At 38.6% G+C, this 23209-nt stretch overlaps 1 protein-coding gene and 1 pseudogene across 2 annotated transcripts in view; both read left to right on the top strand.

Moving 5' to 3' along the window:
• Positions 1 to 8799: 8799 nt before the first annotated feature.
• The window catches only part of LOC145501536 (uncharacterized), a 121204-nt pseudogene continuing 106794 nt past the window's right edge, over positions 8800 to 23209 (top strand). The window contains exons 1-2 of the transcript XR_014051243.1: positions 8800 to 8853; positions 8952 to 12128. The product of XR_014051243.1 is annotated as an uncharacterized LOC145501536 (transcript). The remainder of the gene's footprint in view (positions 8854 to 8951; positions 12129 to 23209) is intronic.
• Positions 14074 to 19262, top strand: LOC145501535 (uncharacterized). Its single transcript, XM_081480993.1, has 6 exons — positions 14074 to 14254; positions 14926 to 14965; positions 15094 to 15324; positions 15739 to 15848; positions 16413 to 16958; positions 17050 to 19262. The coding sequence occupies exons 1-6, from the start codon at positions 14074 to 14076 to the stop codon at positions 19260 to 19262; spliced, it is 3321 nt and encodes a 1106-aa protein (XP_081337119.1).

Raw genomic sequence — 23209 nt, 5'->3', positions numbered from 1 at the left:
TCGTCAAGCACTGGCTACCGACAAATTATTAATCACACAAGTACGAATGCAATTTGAAATAAATCAGCACGAGTTCAATTTATGGTATGTGTATGTGGTACGAGTTCAGTTTGTATGCATATTTAAAAAAATATTCATACTTCCTTATTCCAAATTGCGAGGAAAAAATTGTGATTACCTACTAAAAGTACACACACAAATTATTCATTTTGCTTTTCACTTTTAACTTTTCAGGCAAAAGGAGGAGAGTGGACAAGTGATAAGATTTGATTATTGTTAGTATAGACTCAAAAAATGGAGCTCAATTTTTTATGCTAAACATGCTAGAGTTAACATGCAAATATTTCAGTAAGCTTCTTGTTTGTAATGACAAGTACAAGTATGAGTATGTAAATAAAAGAAGCATCAATCAATCAGTCAATCAGTGTATAAGCTTGTATATCGTTTGTTGACACGCTACTACAGCCAGTGGCGAAAATGCAAAAATACTTCCTGAAAGAATCAAAGGGGTTTGTTAGCTTAATAGAACATACAAAACTCCTTTCTTGAAATCAAAATTCTAGACTGAATGATGTGACAAGCCTTCCATAGGAGGAAAAAATTACTGTTGTATGCGATACATACATGAACTTGTACAAAAAAGCCCCCCACCCAGTACCAATCATATACCTTAATCGAATGCGTGAGCTCATACTCAAAGAAACCTCTTTCCAATTTAAGGGAGAAAACTATCTTCAGACACAGGGTGTTTAAATAGCTAATATATTGTCTATGATAGACTAGGAAAGATATCTTGATTGAGAGCAGAACGAAATCAGTTCAGCACAGAATATACATAGGCAATATAATATTTCTGTGGGACAACAGAAGATAACAAATATATAGGAATTCATGCAGTGAACTAATTATCACCACTCTACAGTGAAATTCACTGCTGAAATATCCGATACCTAAATCACTTTTCTGAATAATGGAATCGACATAATTCTGGTTGTGGTCTGCATGCAACAAGGTGATCGCCAACAAAGCAGGAGTCAATGTGGAGATCAACAGTGAAATAGCTACAAGACCTAGGTTAGAACCAGACATTCACGTTAAGTTATGAACTAAACTTTTGTATGACTGCTCGTCATGATTAACCCCTCTCCACCAAAACCCTATACCTACTGAAACTCAGTACAAGAAAACGAGTGAATAATAGATAAAAAAGTAATTTTATCAAAAAAACATATGCAAGTAACCGTTAACTGCTTTACACTGACAACTAAACTTTTACAATTCGTTCTCATTGCACTGGCACAGTACAGATCGATGCACATTTTCTACCTGTGCACTCTGTTCAAATTTTGTATTTGGATTTGATCATGCACATTACCATGACCATATTAATCATGCAAACAACAGTCGAAACAAATTGAACCCTAAGCCATAAACCCTAACCTAGAACGATAAGGAAATGAGGTTTCTAGATCTTTAAATTAGGTCAGAAATGGAAAAGATTTTCTTGAACTTCCTACTGAGGTCAATACTGAACGGCATTCACAGTTTCTTCAAAGCACCATCTCTCGCTTTTCGTTAAAGATTCATCTTACGCGTGAGATCGAGAGTGTTAATTCTTGAAACAATACAAACGTACTACGATTATCAGTTGAGTAAGGCGTGACGAAAGTTTGGTGAACAGGTTTTGACGTTCAACTTGTGTTGTTGTCAAAGGCAACCGGCTCCGTTTCCAGTGGCAACTTGTCAGCATTGACGTCTTTGGCAGCAATAAGAGTGAAATTGCAGGCGATGATATTCTTACTATTGGAAACGGGGAAAGTTGCCCGTGGCAACACCGTCATTTTCCCTCTAAAACTTTATCTCCAAAGCTTGTTCGCGCCTTGCTTGACTGATAATTGTAGCAGACTGGTAGGCTGTGAATAGGCTCTGAATGGAAGGGCCACAGGCTAATACACATTAGAGTAGGGTGTAGCCAGTGCAAAAATGGAACCATTCTACTAATTATCAGTGTTCTGTAAACCATTAGATCTGCTTTGGTATGGGGTACGGGTATTTAAGGAAACCTTATTACCCATAAGCCAGTCAGATACCATTTTCAGGTTATAATTAACAATGGACTCAAGTTCAGCTAAATTAGAATTAGTAAAACAGATTAGTATTGTCTGCAAAAATGTGGAAGTCAAACACACTACTGCACTTACTGAAATCATTAATGTACAGGAGAAATAGAAGAGGACCTAACACAGAACCCTGTGGGACACCATGAGTAATGAGGGTGTCATCAGATTTAGTACTACCAATTGTAACATACTGCCTCCTATTGTTTAAATAGGAAGCAAACCAGTCATTAGCAATACCATGGATTCCATAATGGGTTAATTTCTTTAGTAATATGCTATGGTCAACAGTATCAAAGGCTTTAGAAAAATCAAGAAAAATACCACGAAAATAGGCCATCTTCAATTGCTCTTTGAATTTTGTCTGTAATAAAAAGAGTTGCATGTAGAGTGGAATGATCTTTCCTAAAGCCAAATTGTTTGTCATATAGAATATTATATTTGTCAATAAAAGTTATAAGTCTCTTGTATACAAGCTTCTCCAGGATTTTATTGAAAATGGAGAGCAGTGAGATGGGTCAATAGTTATTCATGCAAGTGACTGAGTCCTTTTTATGTACTGGAATAACATCAGCTATCTTAAATTGGTCAGGCACACACCCACGGCTAAAGGAAAGATTAAAGATAAATTCCAAGGGAAATGATATGCAGGTTTTTAATAGCTTTAGCAGGCATACAGGAATGCTAAAAGGACCAGAAGCCTTGGATGAGTTTAGGCTAGTAGTTTCATTCTGTATCTCTACTGCAGAAACAGGGAAAAGCATAAAGCTGTTTGCCTGCGAGGACCCAAGAAAGTCTAGGGGATCGATATCTCTTAAATCTCTTAAATCTCTTAAAAGAATTGATTATCTCCAACTACTGACTGGTACATTGATGTACTTTCATTTTTCATTTTTTTGTGTGCACATTCATTTTTTTTCTTTTTGATTCTCTGTATGTGTGTCTGTGTCTGTGTCTGTGTGTGAATGAAATCGTGTCCTGTTCTTTTTTTCATATATTCTGTAACTTTATTGCAATATTTTTTCTGCTTGGCCCAGCCACTTAGCTCGATTAGCCTTAGCTATTTCTAAGTGGCCGTGCTCTGTTTTTCATTGTTATTTTTTCACATTGCATGTATTTATTTTTATTGTAAAATTTTTCTGGGCACGAAATAAAGATTGTTGTTGTTGTGCGAAATGAGTGCGACCAATATGCAATCTAAAACCAGTCGAATCAGCACAAAGTTTACTTGATTTAGAGTAAATACGGTTTTCACAACTTCAGTGAACTAGATTAACAGAAGAAACTTCAAGGTTCGATTTACTTTGTTGAGCTGATGGAGCTCAAGGTATAAGGTTTTGTTTTGTACTAACTTACTATTTAAAGTTTATTCACATGTTTTGTAAAATCGAAAACCAGTAACATAAAGCGAAAACGCATGAGTATTTAATTTGTTGAGGTCGCTTTTACCGCGCGTTCAATTTTCAATTGTCATATGTGCATCAGATTATATACAAAACCGGCGTAATTCTTGTTTATGAAGTCTTTTGATGCTAATAACAACAGAATTTGGAGGCGAAAATCTGCAAGAATTAAATCTGAAAGGCATTTGGACCAAAGGTCTATATTTGTTAATGGCAGTGTGATGTTTTGGACAGATTCTTACCCAAAGCATATCGAGTTGATTTAGAATAAGAAGTAATGTTAGAGTAATGTTGAAGTTAGTTAGTGAATAATTAGGTTATGTTAGTTCGCAAATTGTTTGTTTTTTTTTACATGTTACTGGACATGAAATCAGAGCCGGGAAAATATATACAGAGAGCTTCCTATATGTTACTGGACATGAAATCAAGGCCAGGAAAATATATACCAAGAGCTTCCTCGCCGAAAGAAATGAAGAGCACCTTTGCGCTGTCAGCCAGATTATGTGTTTTTAGTTTAATTTCGCGACGAGTCACTTCACATTTTCTTACTGCTGGAGTCATAAATTCAAGTTTCACTGCAATCAGTCAAATTTTTTAAGAGGACGAACTAGTGCTAAGATCGAAGAAACGCATTTTGTTTGAAATCATTCACGTCTTCCAGGTGCCAAACAATGGCTGACGAGTTCCCAGAGGGTTCATCCTCGGTGTAAGAACCTGTAACACTCACCAGAGATGTAAAACAAAGAAAACAAAGAAGTCAACATAATAGACCCTAACCCTAACAATAGCTACAAAAAAAGAAAAACTTCACAGGTTTTTACACCGAGGTAAACACCCCCAGAGACGCAAGGTGGATCACTTATTCTGTGGTGAGAAATTTCAGACTCAATAACTAACATTGCTAAATAAAAGTCTTCATCAACTGTTTCTGCAGGTAAAAGTTTTCGCAACACTTTATCTACGATATTTAGCTGATCTGATCATTTACTACATTTCTCCCAAAATCTAAATACATGGAAAATATTTTGATATCAATAATTACAAGATGTCAATTTGAAAAGAATCATATTGGATTTAAAGAATGCCATGAAAAATATATCAGGCAAAACTTGGTGAAGCGAACCTGTTGAAATTTTGGTCCATGTAGAGCGAGCAGTTACGCATGAAGTTTATAGCAAGTGGCGGGCGGCAAAAATTACCTCTGATTTTTGTCTGCTTATCTTCGAATTGTTAAATAAAGCAAAGAAAAATAGTGCAACGTCTCCTATCATTTACCACAAATGCAAATGCAAGGACTTACACTCCACTTTACAAACAGCTGAAGACAAAAGGCAAAAGTTTCATTTTTGTCGTTTGCTGTAAAAGTCATGCTTAACTACTAACAACACGGTTCAAAGTTCATTCTTTGTAATATCCTTGATATGAAATGAAAAGAGAAGGTGACTTACTTGGCATTTTCCAATCTTTCAACCTTGAAGAGAAGCCAGAGTCCTTGCCATACGATCCAATTCTATACAATGAAATAAGGTGAAAACATTTAAGAACTTTGCAACATGTGTCTTGGGCAAAAGTGCACAGAATGAAGCTACCTCACTTAAAGCTGCAGTGTCAAAACAGAGACTGTTCATTCTTGATATCTTTTCGTACTTACTTTCAGCTGTTGAGATGACTATATCGTAAGGAACAAACCACACTCTGTTGACTCTGTTAATTGCAGTTTGATAAACTTCTCTGTTAATCGCACAGGTTATAAAGAACCTGAATATAACTTCTATAATGTAAACTTTTCAATATATAGTTTATAATATAAAGTATATAAAACGGATAACGAAGTATGCTCAAAGATTTCCTCCTGTAGATTAAAATGATCGGCGGTGTGAATAATCACAATCTATCATAATTATTTGTTCTTGTTACGACTTCGTGCTGCCCATTAACCAATCATTTGAGTTATGGGGCTGTAGGGAATTCACGGGCAACAAAAGAAATGAACCGGAAAGTAAAGAAAGGGGAAAAAAGAGTGAAACAAAGTTATTATTATTATTATTTTTGGTGCTGCACATAAGCTTGGCGTTAACCAGGGACAACTTGAATGATCCATATGATCTGTTGTATCGCAGGCAGTACAGATTTGATAGGTATCAGAACAATGAGACCTCACTTATCAGTCTTGTGGATCAAATACTACTAAAGCAGGACAAACATCGCGTCACTGATCTAGTTTTCATCGATTATTGCAAGGCCTTTGTTATGGTGGTTGACCAACTACTCCTGTCCAAGAATAAATTTTAGGGCTTGTGTGAAAGGTCTGCAAAATGGCTTGATTCTTATCTGAGTGACTGGCAGCAGCACGTCTCCATAGCTGGAAACAACAGTGACTATGCTAATGTTCCCTAAAGGGTCCTACAAGGGAGTATCCTCGGTCCTTTGCTGTTTGTTTAATTTATTAATGACCTCCCTCCTCATACATATTCTAGTGGAGTGGATATAGACTTAAACGTTAACGACACAAACATAACTACTTCTGGTGAAATTGGTACTAGCAACAGTCGCTCACTATTACTTCGGCATAAAGTTGAAAATTGGGTGAATGCTACCAAACTTCCACTTAATGATACTAAGATGAAAAGCATGCTAGCAACTGGAAAGCGTTTGTAGGATAGGCTGACACCTGACGATCAAGGACTGAAGTTACGCACATTAAACAGTCACGAAAAATCAAGTAAAAGTCTTAGAATGAGAGTCAGACAGTGACCATAGTTTTCACCTCATGCTGACTTTTACAAAATTTGGCCAGCGAATTGGAATACTTAACAAGATTAAAGCCGTTTTATCAACTAAGCAATTTAGATGGTGTGTGGCTTGAGCGTTGTAGTAACGATAACCTTCAAAAGAGTCTTCGTCTGCAGAAAAGAGGGGAAAGGATTACATTGGACACAGGACCATTTTGCCCTTCTGTTCCATTATTTAAAAAGCTTTCCTGGAATCCTTCTATGAGAAAGTGAAAGTTTCTAAGTGTGCATTGGAATAAAAAATAATTGCCAATGACATCCCTGAGTTTTTAAATAGTAGACATTTATGGTCCTCTAGGTATAGCAGTCTATTTTGTTTGCCCTCGTTTTAAAAGAAGATTGAAAGGTGGTACCGTATTTTCCCGTGTATAAGTCGACCTTTCAAGACCTAAAAATCAGTCCAAAAATTCGCCCTCGACTTATACATGGGTCAAAACTTGAGATCCAAGCGCCAGTCAAACAATTAGCATAATAATTGTCTTTCGATGTTAACAAACATGTGATAAACGGCAGCACAGTTTACAACGTACGTTCGCTTAGCGATCTGTCTCTCCATATCAGAGCTTCAAGTTAAAATGCATCAACATTTATCCGTTAAATTTTAACCTGAATCTTGTAGACACTCACTGGCTCAATTTTGTCATAAAGAACCAATATTTTTCCTTTAAATAAAGCCGTAGTAAAGCTGCTCGGAGAAAATATCTTTCACGCTTGAAACTTCTCTGCTTGGTAACCTGGCAGGATACGAGTGCGAGGACTTCTGTACCAGTACTTGACCGATTTCAAGGCTTGACTACCAAGTTCCCAACACACGCTTTGCACTTAGTTTATGGCATCGTTCTGAAAGTCGTGAGCTTCTTTGGTGTTTTGCCTGTCTTATAAAGCCACTTTTAATCTCTTCGCACTTAAAAAGGCTTGTTTGAAATCCTTATGTTTGATTTTTGTGAGCATTTTACAAAAATTATCATCGAAAAGTCTGCATGCACATGTGTTGCTAAACTGGGTAAAACGCTCGTATACATGCCATAATAAGCTTTAAAACTGCGCGTTGAAACATGCTGTGATTTGTTTACATATCTGTGGTAGCTGAAAGATAATTTTAAGAAATACAAGATAAGTTTTCCAAGAAATTCTTACCTGGAAATTAAGAAAATCTAGTTTTTGGCCTCAAAAATTGGGGGTCGACTTATACACGGGATCGACTAATACACGGGTAAATACGGTAAGTGTTTTGCAGTTAACACATCTAAGTTGTGGAAAACCTTACATATTGACCTAAGAAGAAAACCATCTGTTAAATCTTTTTAACAATCAATGAGGAAACGTTTTTTAAAGACAACCATTTTTTTAGATAACCATGCAAGGGTTTACAGTGGTTCACGACTGTTTACAGGGGTATACAAGGGTTCTCATGAGAATACAAAGGTTTACATGGGTATACAAGGGTGTACAGGGGTATAAAAGGGTGTACAGGGGTATAAAAAGGTGTACAGGGGTATACAAGGGTTTACATAGCTACACAAGTGTATTCAAGGGTGTACTGGAGAATACAAGGGCTTACAGGGTTTTTCATGGGTATACAAGGGTTTACACGGGTACACAAGGGTTTACAGGGATATACAAGGGTGTACAGGGGTCTACAGGGGTTTACAAGGGTTTACAATGATTTACACGGGTATACAGGGGTATAAAGGGGTTTACATGGTTACATAAGGGTATAGAGGGATTTATAAGGGTGTAAAAGGGTGTACAGGGGTTGACAAGAGTTTACAAGCGTGTGCAAAGGTATATAAGGGTATACAGGGGTTTACATGATTGTATAGGGGTATACAGGGGTTTACAAGGGTATGCAAGGGCATACAGGGGTTTTCAGAGGTATACAGGGGTATACATGGGTATAAAGGGGTTTACAGGGGTATACATGGGTATAAAGGGGTTTACAAGGGTGTAGAGGGGTATACAAGGGTTTCCAAGGGTATACAAGGGTTTCCGAGGGTATACAAGGGTTTACAAGGGTATAGAGGGGTTTACAGGGGTGTACAAGGGTTTAGAGGGGTATACAAGGGTACAGAAAGGTATACAGGGGTATTCAATGGTTTACTGGGGTATACAAGGGGCTACAGGGGCATACAGGGGTTTACAGGAGTATACAGGGTTTTACAAGAGTATACAAGGGTTAAAAGGTGTATTCAAAGGTGTACAAGGGTTTACAGAGGTAGAAAGGGGTTTACAGGGGTATGCAAGGGCTTACAGGGTTATACAAGAGTATACAAGAGTTTACAGCGGTATAGAGGGGTTTACTGGGGTAGACAAGGGTTTACAGGGGTATACTAGAGCTACAGCCATATTCTCGGGACATTATAAGTAGTCTTACATAAAGTACTGACCAAAAGTTTACTGCTTCGAATTTTGCTCGTGGCCAGAAATCATGGACATTTGAGCCCACGTACCAGTGTGCAGTTTCGCTTACAAAAATAGGAATTCAAGATGGTAGACAGAAAATGTACTCTCAATGAAATTGGGCATTCAGACAACGGCTTCGTATGTTGTTATCACAGTATATACTGTAACATTTTAAGCCACTAACCACAGTCAGTGTGGTATTTACTGGCCTAAAATGTCAAAAATTTACCGACTAGCAAATTAAGCCGTTAGTGAACATCGAGTCATACATTACATCAAAGAAGAAGACTTCCAGATCAGTTAAAGAACATACAAAGGAGGACATTTGGTCGGAATGTGTTACGGATATAAAGAATATATCATGATGAATATGCCATCGTATATATGGATTTTCGTAGTGATGTGGAACTAATGACGTCATCACTCAAGCTGCTATTGGGTGAAGAAAATGTTAGACCTTATTATGGAAAAGGAATGACTTTGCCTTCAGAAGAAAAGAGTTTCAAGTTTTGGTAGCCACCGAGTCCTATGAGGTTGGCACACATAGTCCACACGTGGACAATATTTTCAGGGTGGGTTGCATGCGTAACCTTAGTGTTATGATCCAAGCTGGAAGAAGTGGTAACAGCGCTGATGGTTTTCTTCTAGTCAATGAGTCAAAGGATGACCAACACTTAGCTTTCTGGACCAAAAACTGTTCAAAAAGTGTAGAACAGATAAAGCCACAACTGATTCAATCATGGTGCTGGGTCTACTCTATATACTGCAAATGACGTATGAGAGAGGAAATAATCAGCAAGTTTGGAGGAGGCCATCTGGAGTTGCAGTGTGTAGATGAGTGTTGTTCCAGTTGTGATATCAAAGACAAAAGAGATTTCAACGCAAAGGAAGCGATAAGGCTTCTAATCCAGGCAGTTTTAGACCTCAGACAAATGCAGACTTATGAACAAGGGGTAAAAGAAGAAGTACTGATTGGATGGTTAAGAGGTAGCAAGAAAGATACATTTTCTCTGCCCGAAATGCAGAAAATCATGGAGCTAACGCAGACATATTCTGTTGGTACGAAGACTTTAAAGATAGAACTTCTCCAGGGTGGAGGTCAAGGGTTCTGAGACAAGCTATTCATTTACAGTTAATTGACATATAATAACATATTAAGGTGCACGTCATTCACAAAAGTATGGAGGCAGTACAAAGCTTCTGAGAAAGGGAGGCAATTTCTGGATTCTCCTTATGATATCCTTGTTTTGGATCCAATAAACGATTCATTAGATCAAAAACCAAAACAGAAGCTTCTCACAAGAGCAAGGACTGGAAGAGGACATCATCATCTGCCAAAAATAAAGGATTGCCTCAGGAATTCGGCAAATTGCATAGAATTAACGCTTAAGGACCAGCATGAATTCCCAGGATTCAACACAGCCTCAGGGACGCCACAAACAAACTTTGTTTTCGTTTAATACTGTAGAAAGTTAAATTTTTCCCCCAGTACTCGACCTCATTTTATTTGGGACAATAATCAACTGTCAAAACGAAGTACACAAACAGCCAAGCACAATAAAGTTATAGATGGTGTGGATACCTTATTAAATGTGAGAAGAGGACCTTGTGAAGGTGTGAAAAAGTCTGCTAGTGTTGACTGCTCCTACATTGTCTCCAACAGACAAAAGGTCAATCGTTGTGTACACCACAGAGAAAGTCATTCCCTTGTTTCCACTGGACCATGTCCTGCACATATGGTTTACATATGGCCATCCAGTGACAATGGAAGGCGATGGATTGGGGTTGTGCCAAATATGCAACACAACCACTCAAAACCAGCACCACACATCCTGTGAAGCAAAGTTAAAGAGGACATCCAGAAAGTGGTATCTGATGATAGTACTTAAAGTACCAAAGATATGATGAAGGGGTTGGGAATTGGTTATGTCCCCCTGAAGCCAGTTCACCTGCAGCTAATGCTGACCATGTGGAGAGAGAGGAAAATGGCACTTGGAAAATTTGTCTTTTCTTAAAGAACTTTGTTCACTAGATGAGATACTTGGTTTTGATAAAATTAGGAAAAAAGTGGAAGGTAACCAGTTGTATGATGAAAGCATGAATATAAGCGAAAAAGTCAACAAAATGATGGGACAGTATCAGATGGAAGGATCTGAGTATATTTTTATGAGTGCCAGGAAGTATACATTTTTTATGTCGCCATTTCAATGAACTCTTTTGAGTAGAGCAGAAGATTTATTTATGGATGTGACCTACACAGGTAACAACTTTTTTCCATGACTTCTGAGCATCGTAACTTTCAACGAACAAACGTGCATGTATAACGCGGTTGCAAGAGTACTGTGCAGTAGACAAGATGGTGAGACTTATGCCAAGTTGATAACCACAATTCTCAACAAGGTTTCACATGATCATGCTTATTTCTCAAATGGTGCAAGGTTAAGGTCCATACTCGTGGATTTCGATGATGCACAATACAAGGCCTGAAAGAATGTCTTGGTGAAGAACTGGCCAGGAAAGTCATCCGGGGATGCAGTGGTCATTGGCAACGATTGGTGAAGAGAGTCTGTATGTTTGTTTGCCAAAGCGACGCTGAAACTCGTATCTTCAAAACTTTAGCTCACAAAATTGAAGAAGAATGTGATAAAGAGAATGTTTACCTAATTTTCGATGTTCTATCGGGTTTCAGGAAACTACAGGATGCTAAACAGTTTATCGAGTACGACCTGTCCTCTGAACTTGACAGGCTTGACAGCCATAACTGGACAAAACTGAAGCACTGGAGCAAGTAGTGGTGTCGGTTGAATCACTAGCAGTGTCTACAAGGGCCTTAAGGAAATGGACGTGAAAGATTAGGAAGGACCATGTACCACCAATCCAGTTGAGGCATTGAACTGAAAATCATTGCAGGAAGGTTGTACTGTTCTTCATACATTAATGGAAAACATTTACCTGGCAGTGTGCGAAGGTAATGTTACAACCTCTTATAGGGCATCACCTGGTAAACCAAAAAGTAAATGAAACCGTACAGCATTGGGAATTTAGGAGATGAAGGTCCACCAGACAAGCGCTGGCATATAATCAGTCGGAAAAGAAGACCGAATGGTAGAGCATCAATCAATCGTCTGATTGAAGTGGAACATGAGAAAAAGGACAAATCAGGAAAGGTGACAAAGTACTCGGGATGGTGCAAAGGACAGATCGTGGCATATAGGAAACACGAAGGGTGCTTGGTAAAATTTGAGGATAGAATTGCTGATGATGGAACAGTCATCGCTGGGTGGTCAGATTGGATTCCAGACTTAAATAGTAAGGATGTTCGTTTGTTAGATCAGTAATTCAATTACTTTAGCTGACTCTAATCAAGCTAAAGTTTGACATCCAAAAGGCCTGTATTATGTGAAAAACAAGTAGTAAATCACAACTGACTGAAAAGGTCAAAAAGGTAAAACAAGGCCTTGATACCCTGATCAAAGATGGTGGCAAACCATCCAATTGACTTGACAAAGAAGTGCACTAAGCAAGCGCTTTGTACACATTGTCAATGTAGTGGGTTGAGCTGTCCTGAATAAGTATGTGGGGTTAACAACTCTAACAAATGTTGTTTGATCAACACTATGCATAGCTTAAGTCCTCCCAGACATCTGGAAGATCCTCCAGATTTCTTGACCGATCGAAACACAAATTTTGTTCAACATCCTGCTTTTCTTTACAACTACATTATGTCATATTTCCCAGCAAAATTCCAGAGTCTCCCGATTCCCGCAAGAATTTTGTTTTTCTCTCAAAATAGGCCTTGGTAGAGTTGACACCCCCCCGTAATAAGTTTGAGAGAACAAACCCCAAGCATGACCCCACAAAACTGAAGAAGACGAATAGTGCACTTTGAGTGTAATTTTTTTTATTCATGCCCTGCCGTTACCCACAAAGCACTCAAACTATTGAAACTTTTCATTTCGCTGGTAAGGTGTTAACCAAGCAAAGTTTCAAAATTAGAACTAAAATCGGGATATTCAGATTACGGATTTCACCGCAGTTTAGGTTAACATCTCACGGCTTAATTTGGAACCACACTTACTACATACTGTGACATTTTAGGTCAATAACTAAATGCTTAATTTGGAACCACACTTATTACATACTGTAACAATTTAGGCCAATATCTAACAGCTTAATTTGGAACCGCTCTCATTACATAATGTAACATTTTAGGCCAATAACTAAATGCTCAATTTGGAACTACACTTAATACATACTGTAACATTTTAGGCCAATAACTAACGGCTGAATCTGGAACCACTCTCATGACATACTGTAACATTTTAGGCCAATAACTAATGGCTTAATTTGGAACCACACTTATTACATACTGTAAAATTTTAGGCCAATAAATAACGACTTAATTTGGAACCACTCATTACATACTGTAACATTTTAGGCCAATAACTAATGGCGTATTATTAGCATCGGTATTATAGTGGTTGTATGAATCTTAGGGTTAGGGTTAATGCTTTCAGCAGAGAAATGTCGTAAAGAAACTTTGGTTTGGGGGTATTGCTATTCTATCATTTTCTGAGTATTTTATCATTTTCTGTTTTGGCACTCTGACATTGATGCAAAGAGCAGAGCGTATAAATTTTCAGGCTTGTATCATCTACATTTGTTATAAAACCTTTTATGTCTTCAAGGACAAACAACAGATGATCCAAATGACCCAGATTATGTGCCAAACCTTCTCATGGGTTGCAAGGAGGAAGGATGCTTTAAATGCTGCCAGAAGAAAAAGGCAAGGTACCTGCGATTCCTCAGGTGGTCTGAAATAACAGAGAAAGCCAAGGAGGATAGAAAAGAACTTCCCGAAGGGGCAGAGGCACTTCTAGACCTTTCACTAAGCAGTGGAAACATTTCAAACAACCAGATACATCAACCATGGATGTCACAGATTTGTCATGTACATAAATTTCTCTCAAATGTTTCGTCTAGTCCTCATTATTTGCGGGTTTGTTATCCTTGTGGGATTTCTAAGGTAGCTTTAAGGGAAATTTCAAATATTTAAAGGGGAACTTTGGTGCAAAAATAAGGATTTTTCAAAAGAAAGGCCAACCATCATTGCTTCAAATTTTCCTATTCCTGTTGCTCTATCTTACAAATTAGAGAGTAATTCTGCTATTAAAGTTGACTTAAAATGCGATTGGAAATCCGCCATCTTGGAAACGGATTGCCTGCTCAGAAGTCGGTCAGTGTATCATCGTATGACGTCAAATTGTCAAAGGAATTTGATCCTTCCGTGTCTTGCAGTTGTGTACTTTACATTTAGCAAGGTCTAGTTCGAACTATTGCTGAATTCAGGTTTGAATTATGTCCGAAACTGGGTGTTCTTTCGATAATTTTGATGATGAACAAGATGGTGAAAGGTTTACTATCCAGCCATATCAGTTTGAACCGCATATCAACTCGGAGGAAGCTGAAAGCCTGTCAGGCGAGGAGCCTATGAAAGCGACGAAGAAGGTGCAAATCCTCGACTTGAGAATTCAGACTGGTATGTAGTGTTGTTGTAATCGATCGATTCATTGTACTAAGTTGGATGACTGTAATGTGAAATAAAATGAACTTGACGCTGAATGATGTGGCGATCGTATTTACGTCGTTTGTCGGTTTAGGTCGATTTAAGCTTAAATGCTGTGAGCAAAATTACATCTTTGTGATAAATTTTGCACTATTTAACAATTTATTCCAAGGAGGTTTTCTTTTTTTCATTGGACAATTCCAGCCAAATTGAGTTGCAAAACCCCAAGCTTTATTCAATTAATTACTCCTAAAACAGTGATAACTAAACTAGGTTACTAACGTTAAAAAAATCAAAGCCTCTTTGTTTACGGCGGTGTTGCTTTCTGCTTATGTTTACGCAGATCGACCAAAAAAATAAAACTCTGGGAGCATGATTTAATTTCCTTCTCGGTCTGGTTATGTTGTCGATTTTAAGCATTCCTTTGACTACAACATAGATCAATTATAACTTTAATAATTTGTATCACAGATCAGGAATGCTACTGAAATACATGTTTAACTCGTAATTACTACGAATTGTTTAAAGAGGCGCTGGCTTCACCAACTCATACACTGCTAATTTTGCTTATGCACTAGTCTAAATCCTTTTTTTTTTTGGGTGAACACAACGTAATGTGATATTGCGTTTTGCTTGTAATTCAGGTGTTCATGTGAGAATTGCCAGATTATGGGACGAGTGGAGGCATGCATTTGCGGCTAAGAAATTGAGGCAGTCAAAAATAAAAATATTGAGGCAGTCACAAGTGGCGAATGCCAGGAGCCTACATGTATAACCCAACACTCAGGGTTTCATCCAGTCTGTATCAATAGATGGGTATTGCAGACTGCTTGGTTTCAATACAAGCAGCAGTACAAAGATCCTTGTGATGGGCCAGAACATAAACTATTTAGACATGAAGCCTACAGGCAACTGGCCCGATGGTGCTGGGGAATTTTAGGGAAAGAAATAAGGGTAGTTCTTCCATCTTGTGCTGTTATGTGCATCCGTAACTTCTATTCCCCACCTGGGCCAGAAGAAGAGTTTGCCTTTGAAGGGTTTAGGTATGCAGATGAGTGATCTGGATTTACCCTGAAACTATTTATAAGTTGAAAATATTGAAATGATATATTAATACTTAATAATTACTTACTTAGACCTCTCCCATATATACCATTGTTACGAAAAATTGTCTAAGTCAATTTCTAGAACAATCTAGAACCGGAAGTCATTCAGCCGTGACCAATTTGTATAAGAACATTCCAGAACATTCTAATCCTTATGTAATTACTCAGATTAGCAACTGTGTCAAACTACTTCATTTAGTTCCAAATAGAAGTTTCTAGAACTTTAAGCCTCATGTATATTAGAGCGAGTGTTTCTTCTGTGAGAGAGATTGATTCAAATTTGAAGAAGCTTAGTGCTGTAAATTCATGAAGTTACCTTACAGAAATAAATTAGTTTGTTGCTGTTACCAGCAATCCTGAGTTCTATCTGGAAACAACCCTGCTCTTCAACGATACTCGTAACATTGGGGGCCTGTCCGGAGAGCAGAAATTTGTTTGCTGGACTACCGTAACCAGGAAAGGTACAGGACAAGCGTAGCAGAGTGGATTTGGTGTTCTGTGTGAACCAATTTCGTGTAAAAGGTTTCGCTGTTATCCTGTGCGGGCATTTCTAGACTGTGTGTCATGATATGGAGAAGTTTATTGAGTTAGGCAAAATGTTCGCCCTGGAAGGAGCTGAGTTGCTTGCATTTGTGCGTAAAGAGGAAGAACGAGAGGAAAAGCGTAGAGAGAAGGAAAGAGGAAAAACGCAGAGGACGAATGAGAGGATAAATGCAGAGAGGAAGAACGAGAGGACAAACGCAGGAGAGAAGAGAAAGAGAGATTGAGGATAGCAGAAGAGGAGAAAGCGGAGAGACGAAGAAGGCAAGATGAGGAGAGGGAAGTGTGATGACAAGAGCAAGAAATAAGAAAACTTCAAATGGAGGCTGAGCTTCAGAGACAGAAAGTGGAAATCGAAGAAGCCCAGAGAAGACATGAGTTAGAAATGAAACGTTTAGAGTTGGAACAGACCCATTAGGGGCCTGGTGCTCAAGCATCTAATGCAGAGGACAGAGCTAAAGCTCCTAAACTTCCTTCTTTTGTAGATGGAAAAGATGACTTGGATGCTTATCTTCAGCGATTTGAGAGATTTGCAACCACTGCAAAATGGGATAAAGCTGGATGGGCTACCAAGCTGAGTGCTTTACTCTCAGGCCAAGCGCTAGATGTTTACTCCCGCCTTTCAGAAGAAGTAGCCTTAGATTATGGCAAGATGAAGATAGCTCTTATGAAAAGGTATGATCTTACAGAGGATGGTTATAGGTGTAAATTTAGGCTCTCAACGCCTGAGACTGACGCGAGTCCAGACCAGTTTATAGTTCAACTGTCAACTTACCTGATTCGGTGGCTCGAGTTATCAAAAATGGAGACGACCTTTGCAGGACTAAAGGACTTGATTGTTAAAGAACAGTGCATTAATTCATGTCCTAAGGAACTTGCTGTTCACTTGCGTGAACGAGCACCTGACACCCTGGAGGAGATGGCGAAAATTGCTGACCAGTACTTAGAGGCGCATGGAAAGCACGTGTTTAGTCCCGCACGGAACAAGCCGCCTACACTACTGGAGAAGGAAGATATTAAGAAGCCACCAAGTGATACGTCACCATTGTACTGTTACAGGTGTAATGGTCGAGGACATAGGTCTGCTAACTGTCCGACCAGGAAATGCTATTTGTGTGGTAGGCATGGCCATGAAGCAAGAAACTGTAAATCCAATGCACCAAGGTCAGGAGGACAGATCAAATTTGGTAAACCTTGTGCGGCGAAATCAGGTTAGCGCTGGATGTTTAGTGCGATCTTCACCACCACGAGCTACAGCAGAAGATATCCAGGCGTGCATTGAGGGTGAGCAACTCCTCTTAGCCTGTGGTAAGAAAATTCCTTTACTGAGTAGTGCCTGTGTTCAGCCGTTATCTGGAGCGAGGAGTAAAATGCTAGTGGTTAAAGGGAAGATAGGCGACAAGACTGTCGATGTGCTAAGAGACACTGGTTGTAGTGGTATTGTAGTGAAAAAAGAGCTCGTCTCGGAAGGACAGTACACAGGTGACTTTAACTGTATGTTGCTGATTGACCATACTGTGAGGAAGGTACCAATTGCTCGGATCACAGTAGACACCCCTTACCTGTCAGGGGAAGTTGACGTACAGTGCCTTCCTGATGTGATCTATGACTTGATAATTGGTAATGTACCAGGTGCCCGACCAGCAGACGACCCAGACCCCAATTGGCAAGAGGCATGTGCGGTCACAACCCGAAGTCAAGCAAGGGGGGACGGAAAGCATACGCTGCTTAAAGTTGCAAGCAGTTCAAAGAATGCAGTTGTAGATAGAAATGAGCTGGTAAGATTGCAGCGCAAAGATAAAAGCCTGGAGAAGTACTGGGACCGAAGAGACATTAAAGTAAAAGGAGAGCAGGAAGTGAGCTTTGAAGAAAAAGACGGTGTGTTGTACAGAAGTTACAAGCATCCCCATGTAAAAGGCGGTAAACTGATTAGGCAAGTAATGGTACCAACGTCTTTGCGACGTCAACTGATGGAATTAGCTCACGAATCTATTATGGGAGGTCATATGGGCGTCAAGAAAACCACTGACAAGATCCAGAAAGCATTCTACTGGCCACGTATTCAAGGTGACGTTTCCAGACACTGCAAGTTGTGTGACATTTGCCAGAAGACGGTAAATAAAGGATCAGTTCCGAAGGTGCCAATACAGAAGATGCCATTAATTGACAGGCCTTTCAAATGGGTAGCCATTGACCTCATTGGCCTGATAAGTCCACCTAGTGAAGCAGGTCACCGATACATCCTCACACTCGTGGACTATGCTATGCGTTACCCCAAAGCGGTTGCTCTGAAGAATATTGACACTGAGACGGTAGCTGAGGCCTTAGTTGATATGTTCAGCCGCCTAGGAATTCCAGAGGAGATTCTAAGTGACTTAGGCACACAGTTCGTGTCTGACTGCATGAAAGAAGTTGTACGCCTTCTGAGTATTAAGCAGTTAACGACCACGCCCTACCATCCTATGTGCAATGGAATGACGGAAAAGTTCAACGGAACTCTGAAGATCACACTAAAGAGATTGTGCAGTGAGCAGCCAAGACTGTGGCATCACTACATCAACCCACTCCTGTTTGCCTACCCTGAAGTTGCCCAGGAATCTACAGGATTCTCTCCATTCAAACTTCTTTACGGGAGAGCTGTAAGAGGTCCCATGTACATTCTCAAAGAGCTGTGGACAAAAGAAGTAGAGGTTCCAGAGGTGAAGAATAGCTACCAGTATGTCTTTGAGCTACGAGAAAAGCTGGAGGACACCTTGAAAATTGCCCATGAAGAATTACAGAAAGCCCAGCAGAAAGGAAAACACTACTATGACCACAAGACCAAAGTGAGAAAGTTTCAGCCAGGAGATAAGGTTCTTGTGTTGCTGCCAACTGATCATAACAAGTTGCTGATGCAGTGGAAAGGTCCCTACGAAGTTAGCATGGTAGTAGGTATCAATGATTACAAGGAGAGAGTGAAAGACAAGCTGAAGGTCTACCATGCTAACCTTTTAAAGGCGTACATCGAGCAAGAAGAGGAACTTGGAGAGGCTGCAGCTGCAATGGCCGAGGGTCTGGTGACGAGAGTGTCCAGCAGTGGTGAGCCGAGTGAACTAGAATTGGATCCAGATGATGATACTGGCTTCCTAGAGATTGGTGGATGTGTGGCGAAGGAATCCATTGCAGATGTAAAGACTGGCCCTGACCTTAACAAAACTGAGCGAGCAGAATTTCTAGACTTGGCGCAAGAGTTTTCAAGCCTGTTCACTGAGGCTCCTGGAACCACGAACCTTGTGCAGCATCACATCAACCTCACATGCATGCGTGAGCCCATCATGGTTGGACGTGGTTTCTGAGCGGAGCTTAAGTTTCCTTCTTCTATGATATTTCCTTGGTATTTTCGACCTTAATCACATCTTGGAGTGATGCTATGTAGTGCGAATTTCAATGAAGACTAGTGGGAAACATAAAAGAAGAGTAAGAGGTTCATTGGAAGAAGATAACATTTCGAAACAATGCAATATGGCGGATAGTGTCGGCGAAGTACCAACTGTTGCAGCCACTCAGCATGAACCAAACCTAATTGACATCAAGGAGATGCTAGTTGACATACAATCTACAGTTGCAACGATACTCAGGGAAAACCAAGAACTGAAGCAAGAAAATTCTAGAGCTGAAATCTGCCCTAAATGCCAACCAAAGGGAAATGGAGAAGCTTAAAACGAAACTTACCAAAGCCGAGAAAGCAAATGACAGGTTGAGGAACAAGCTTAACCACACAAGAATGAAACTAAAAGATCATATTGAAGAAATGAATAACTTAGACGAAAAATATGACAACCTGGAGCAATATTCTCGTAAGAATTCGTTGGAAATTTTGGGTGTACCTGAAGGCGTGTACACATCAACTGACGAAGTTGTTATCCGTATTGGAGAAGCCATAAACGTCAATATCAAACTGGAAGATATAGAAATATCACACAAACTCAAAAGAAAAACCACTAAGCCCGTAGTTGTCAAATTCATGAGCCACAAAGTAAAATCTGTTCTCTACAAAGCGAGAACCAAGCTTAAAAACGTGAAAACCTCTGACGTATTTCCAAGCTATGCTTTCGCGTCTTGAGAAGACCGACGTATATTCATCAACGAGAATCTTACGAATTATCGAAGAGAGCTTTTCTGGAAAGCAAACAAGATGAAGAAAGATAACATGATTACCAGCACTTGGACAATGGATGGAAAAATATTCGTAAAGACATCACCAAGCAGAGCACCAGTAAGGATTTATCATGTACAGGACTTAGACAATCTCTAAACTGTATTAATATCAAAGGACTGCTAAATAAAAGAAGGGACTACGGACTAAAATAGGTCTGTTTTTTTAAATTCATTATTGGTAATTTTTTTGTTTTGTTTTGTTTTGGTGCTTACAATTGTAAATATGAGGGGGAATGCGAACCAAATTTTTTATTCCAAAAATATATCCTTAAATACATAAATTGCACCTACAAAAATGTTCAGTAATTTCATTGAATGTGAGAGGTCTCACAGATACGGTTAAGAGAAGGAGCATTTTTACGTATTTGAAAGATCAGGAGGCCAATTTTTATTTTCTACAAGAAACGTTTTCCAAAGTAAGCGATGAAGCCGTTTGGAGAAATGAATGGGGAGGTGAAATTTACTTTTCTCACAGGACTTCTCATAGCAAAGGTGTTTGTATCTTGATTAATCGAACCGTAAAAGAAAAAGTGACCTTCGCATCCAGTGACACGGACGGTAGAATAATCTTAATCAAACTCACTTACAACGGTCTAAAATTGTCATTTTGTAATATATACACGCCCAACGACCACACACAACAAGTAAGTTTCATTCAAGAACAAAATTCTCTTAATTGACAAATCGGAAATTACAACTCGTATAGTAGGAGGTGACTGGAATTGTACACAATCTAAAAAAGACAAAAAAGGTGGTTCTCCTTGGAGGCCAACAGCATATAGGAATTTGGTAAATATCACCATGGATACCCTTGACCTTGTCAACATACAAAGAACTCGCTATCTGAATGTTAACAAGTTCTCTTACAGGTCTAAAACATTAGGCGTGAAATCAAGGATAGACTTCTTTTTAATATCCAAGCACTTGACAAAATTTGTTAAAAAAGTGGACATCCAAACCTCAATAGCACCAGATCACAACATGATATTATTATCATTGTCGTGGTCAAACGAGAATCCTCGAGGACCAGGTTTTTGGAAATTCAATAATTCTCTATTAGAGGACAAGGAATACACAACCAAAATTCTAGAATTATATCCTCAGCTTATATACGTTACCCTGTACAACATCACTGACAAAGATATGTCCTAAAGGACCCATGCAAGTTCCAATGGGTGCCTTAAAAACTCCCCTTTAGTTGTCTTCCCTTAGCCTGTACTTTTCAGGAACTACTGTGTGAGTTACAGTTTTGGCATTCTCTGTGAGAATCTTCCTCACAGATGGACTTGAGATCTCCATTACAGAGTCAACATCTTGACAATCACAATTCCTCACTGCACTTGGAGGCAGTAAGGGTGCAAGTTTTGAATGGAGGGCATTGTCATTTCTTAGCTCCCTGAGTTGAACCAAATTTACTCGGTAATTGTTTACTAACAGGAACCCATTTGAGAAACTTTGCCGTTTTCTCTTCGCAACATGCACACCATCTGGAATGGGAGATATGATTGATAAAAGTGGATCTGATTGTTCTTCCTTTTCTCTCATGAGCTCTTTTTGTGCACCAGCATTTCTTGATTCAGAATCCTCAGAGACACAGACAACTGCTGCTTTAATGCACTGAATCTTTTTTCCAGACAAGAATCACATGGTCGCAAGGCAGGCTCAATAACAATGTGGCCTTTTCCAGTGGAAGCATCACAGACAGTTCCTAATTCAATACAGTTTGTACAATAACTGGAACAGTTTGTTGGAATGCTAATGTTATCAGTTCTGCTTTGTTCCAAATGGTCAAGGCAGGTTTCTGGTATTTCATTCTTTATCAAATCCAAAGTATCTAACGCTGTTAGTCCTTTGGTTAAATGATTTACACCGACAGGCAGGGAAAACTTTGCATCAAGGGTTGTTAAGCACATGACTTCTGCTTCTTGTACAATAGAATTTTTTAGGGTATCTTTATCTGGTTCACCTTTTTTTTTTACACTACTTCCAATACATTTATTACAATACAATAACACTAATTAATATATAGCGCGTTTACTTACAATGTCTTTTTTTATTGTTTCTACATTAATTGTTCAAACCCATATTAAAAAAAAGGAAAATTATTTTTTTTATCGCTTACACTGCTTACAACACTATATATTATACTTACATAAGTACTTACACTATACTTACTTCTTACACAATGCTTACACTTTATTAACTTGCACTACTTACAATACATGTGTTACAATACAATTACACCAGTCAAATTGAATTACAGTTTTTTTTTAATTTATTTATTTCCACAATTACAACAATTGCAATTATTTTTTCAACAATTTATTTACTGAAGAATGAATAAAGTTTGGTTACAAAAGTTAACAATGACACCATATGGAATTACTTATGAAAATAAATAATGTAAATTCTTCTCTACATACTTATTTAACTTAAAGACTTTCCTTAATGGTAGCGTTTTCGGACTTTAATTATTAGATAAAATTGTTTCCTCAAAAATCTTCCACGTTTCTTTAAACAAATTTGTTTTATTCAATTTGAAGTATATATGTTTTTCAGTTTCATATTTAGTTACCAAAATTCTTAAAAAGTGATTCAAGGAAGGTAATATTTCTTTACATCAACAAGTCCACAAGAGAGATTTTCCTAAAATTACTATGTAATTAAATAGATCCATCTCCTCAAAAGACCCAACAATAACATCGCAATATGTAAGCGAGAGGCTTCTGCAACTCTGGATTTTACTCAAAATTTTTTCATTAACCTCATGCCAAAAAGAATTTGAAAAAGAACAACTGAACAAAATATGGGATATGGTTTCTGTTAGCTGACGACAAAAGGTGCAGTTCGGATTAGAAACGTATCCTATTTTACACAGGCGGTCATTAGTAAACAGAACAGAATTCAACACTTTGTACTGAAAGGAGCGTAGATACGGTTTGTTAGCAACCTTCACTGGCAAAAGAAATGCTTCTGAAACTTGCTTATCATCAAGGCTAAATTCGTTCTTTAGCTTAACCCATTTACTTGGCTTTTCCATTTTTTTTTTATAAGAAAACAATAATAGTCATGACATTTAAGACTT

Source organism: Orbicella franksi, chromosome 10 (genome assembly GCF_964199315.1).
Source record: "Orbicella franksi chromosome 10, jaOrbFran1.1, whole genome shotgun sequence".
NCBI lineage: Eukaryota > Metazoa > Cnidaria > Anthozoa > Scleractinia > Merulinidae > Orbicella > Orbicella franksi.
Note: the sequence above shows the minus strand (reverse complement) of the source record. Positions and strands in the feature narration are given on the sequence as shown.

Excerpts from the sequence above, each read along its gene's own strand:
- LOC145501535 (XM_081480993.1), top strand. The coding sequence starts at position 14,074 with ATGTCCGAAACTGGGTGTTCTTTCGATAATTTTGATGATGAACAAGAT. Across the intron at positions 14,966-15,093 it reads AGATTATGGGACGAGTGGAG|ATGGGTATTGCAGACTGCTT; the intron begins GCATGCATTTGC and ends CTGTATCAATAG. Across the intron at positions 16,959-17,049 it reads AGATATTAAGAAGCCACCAA|GCATGGCCATGAAGCAAGAA; the intron begins GTGATACGTCAC and ends TTTGTGTGGTAG.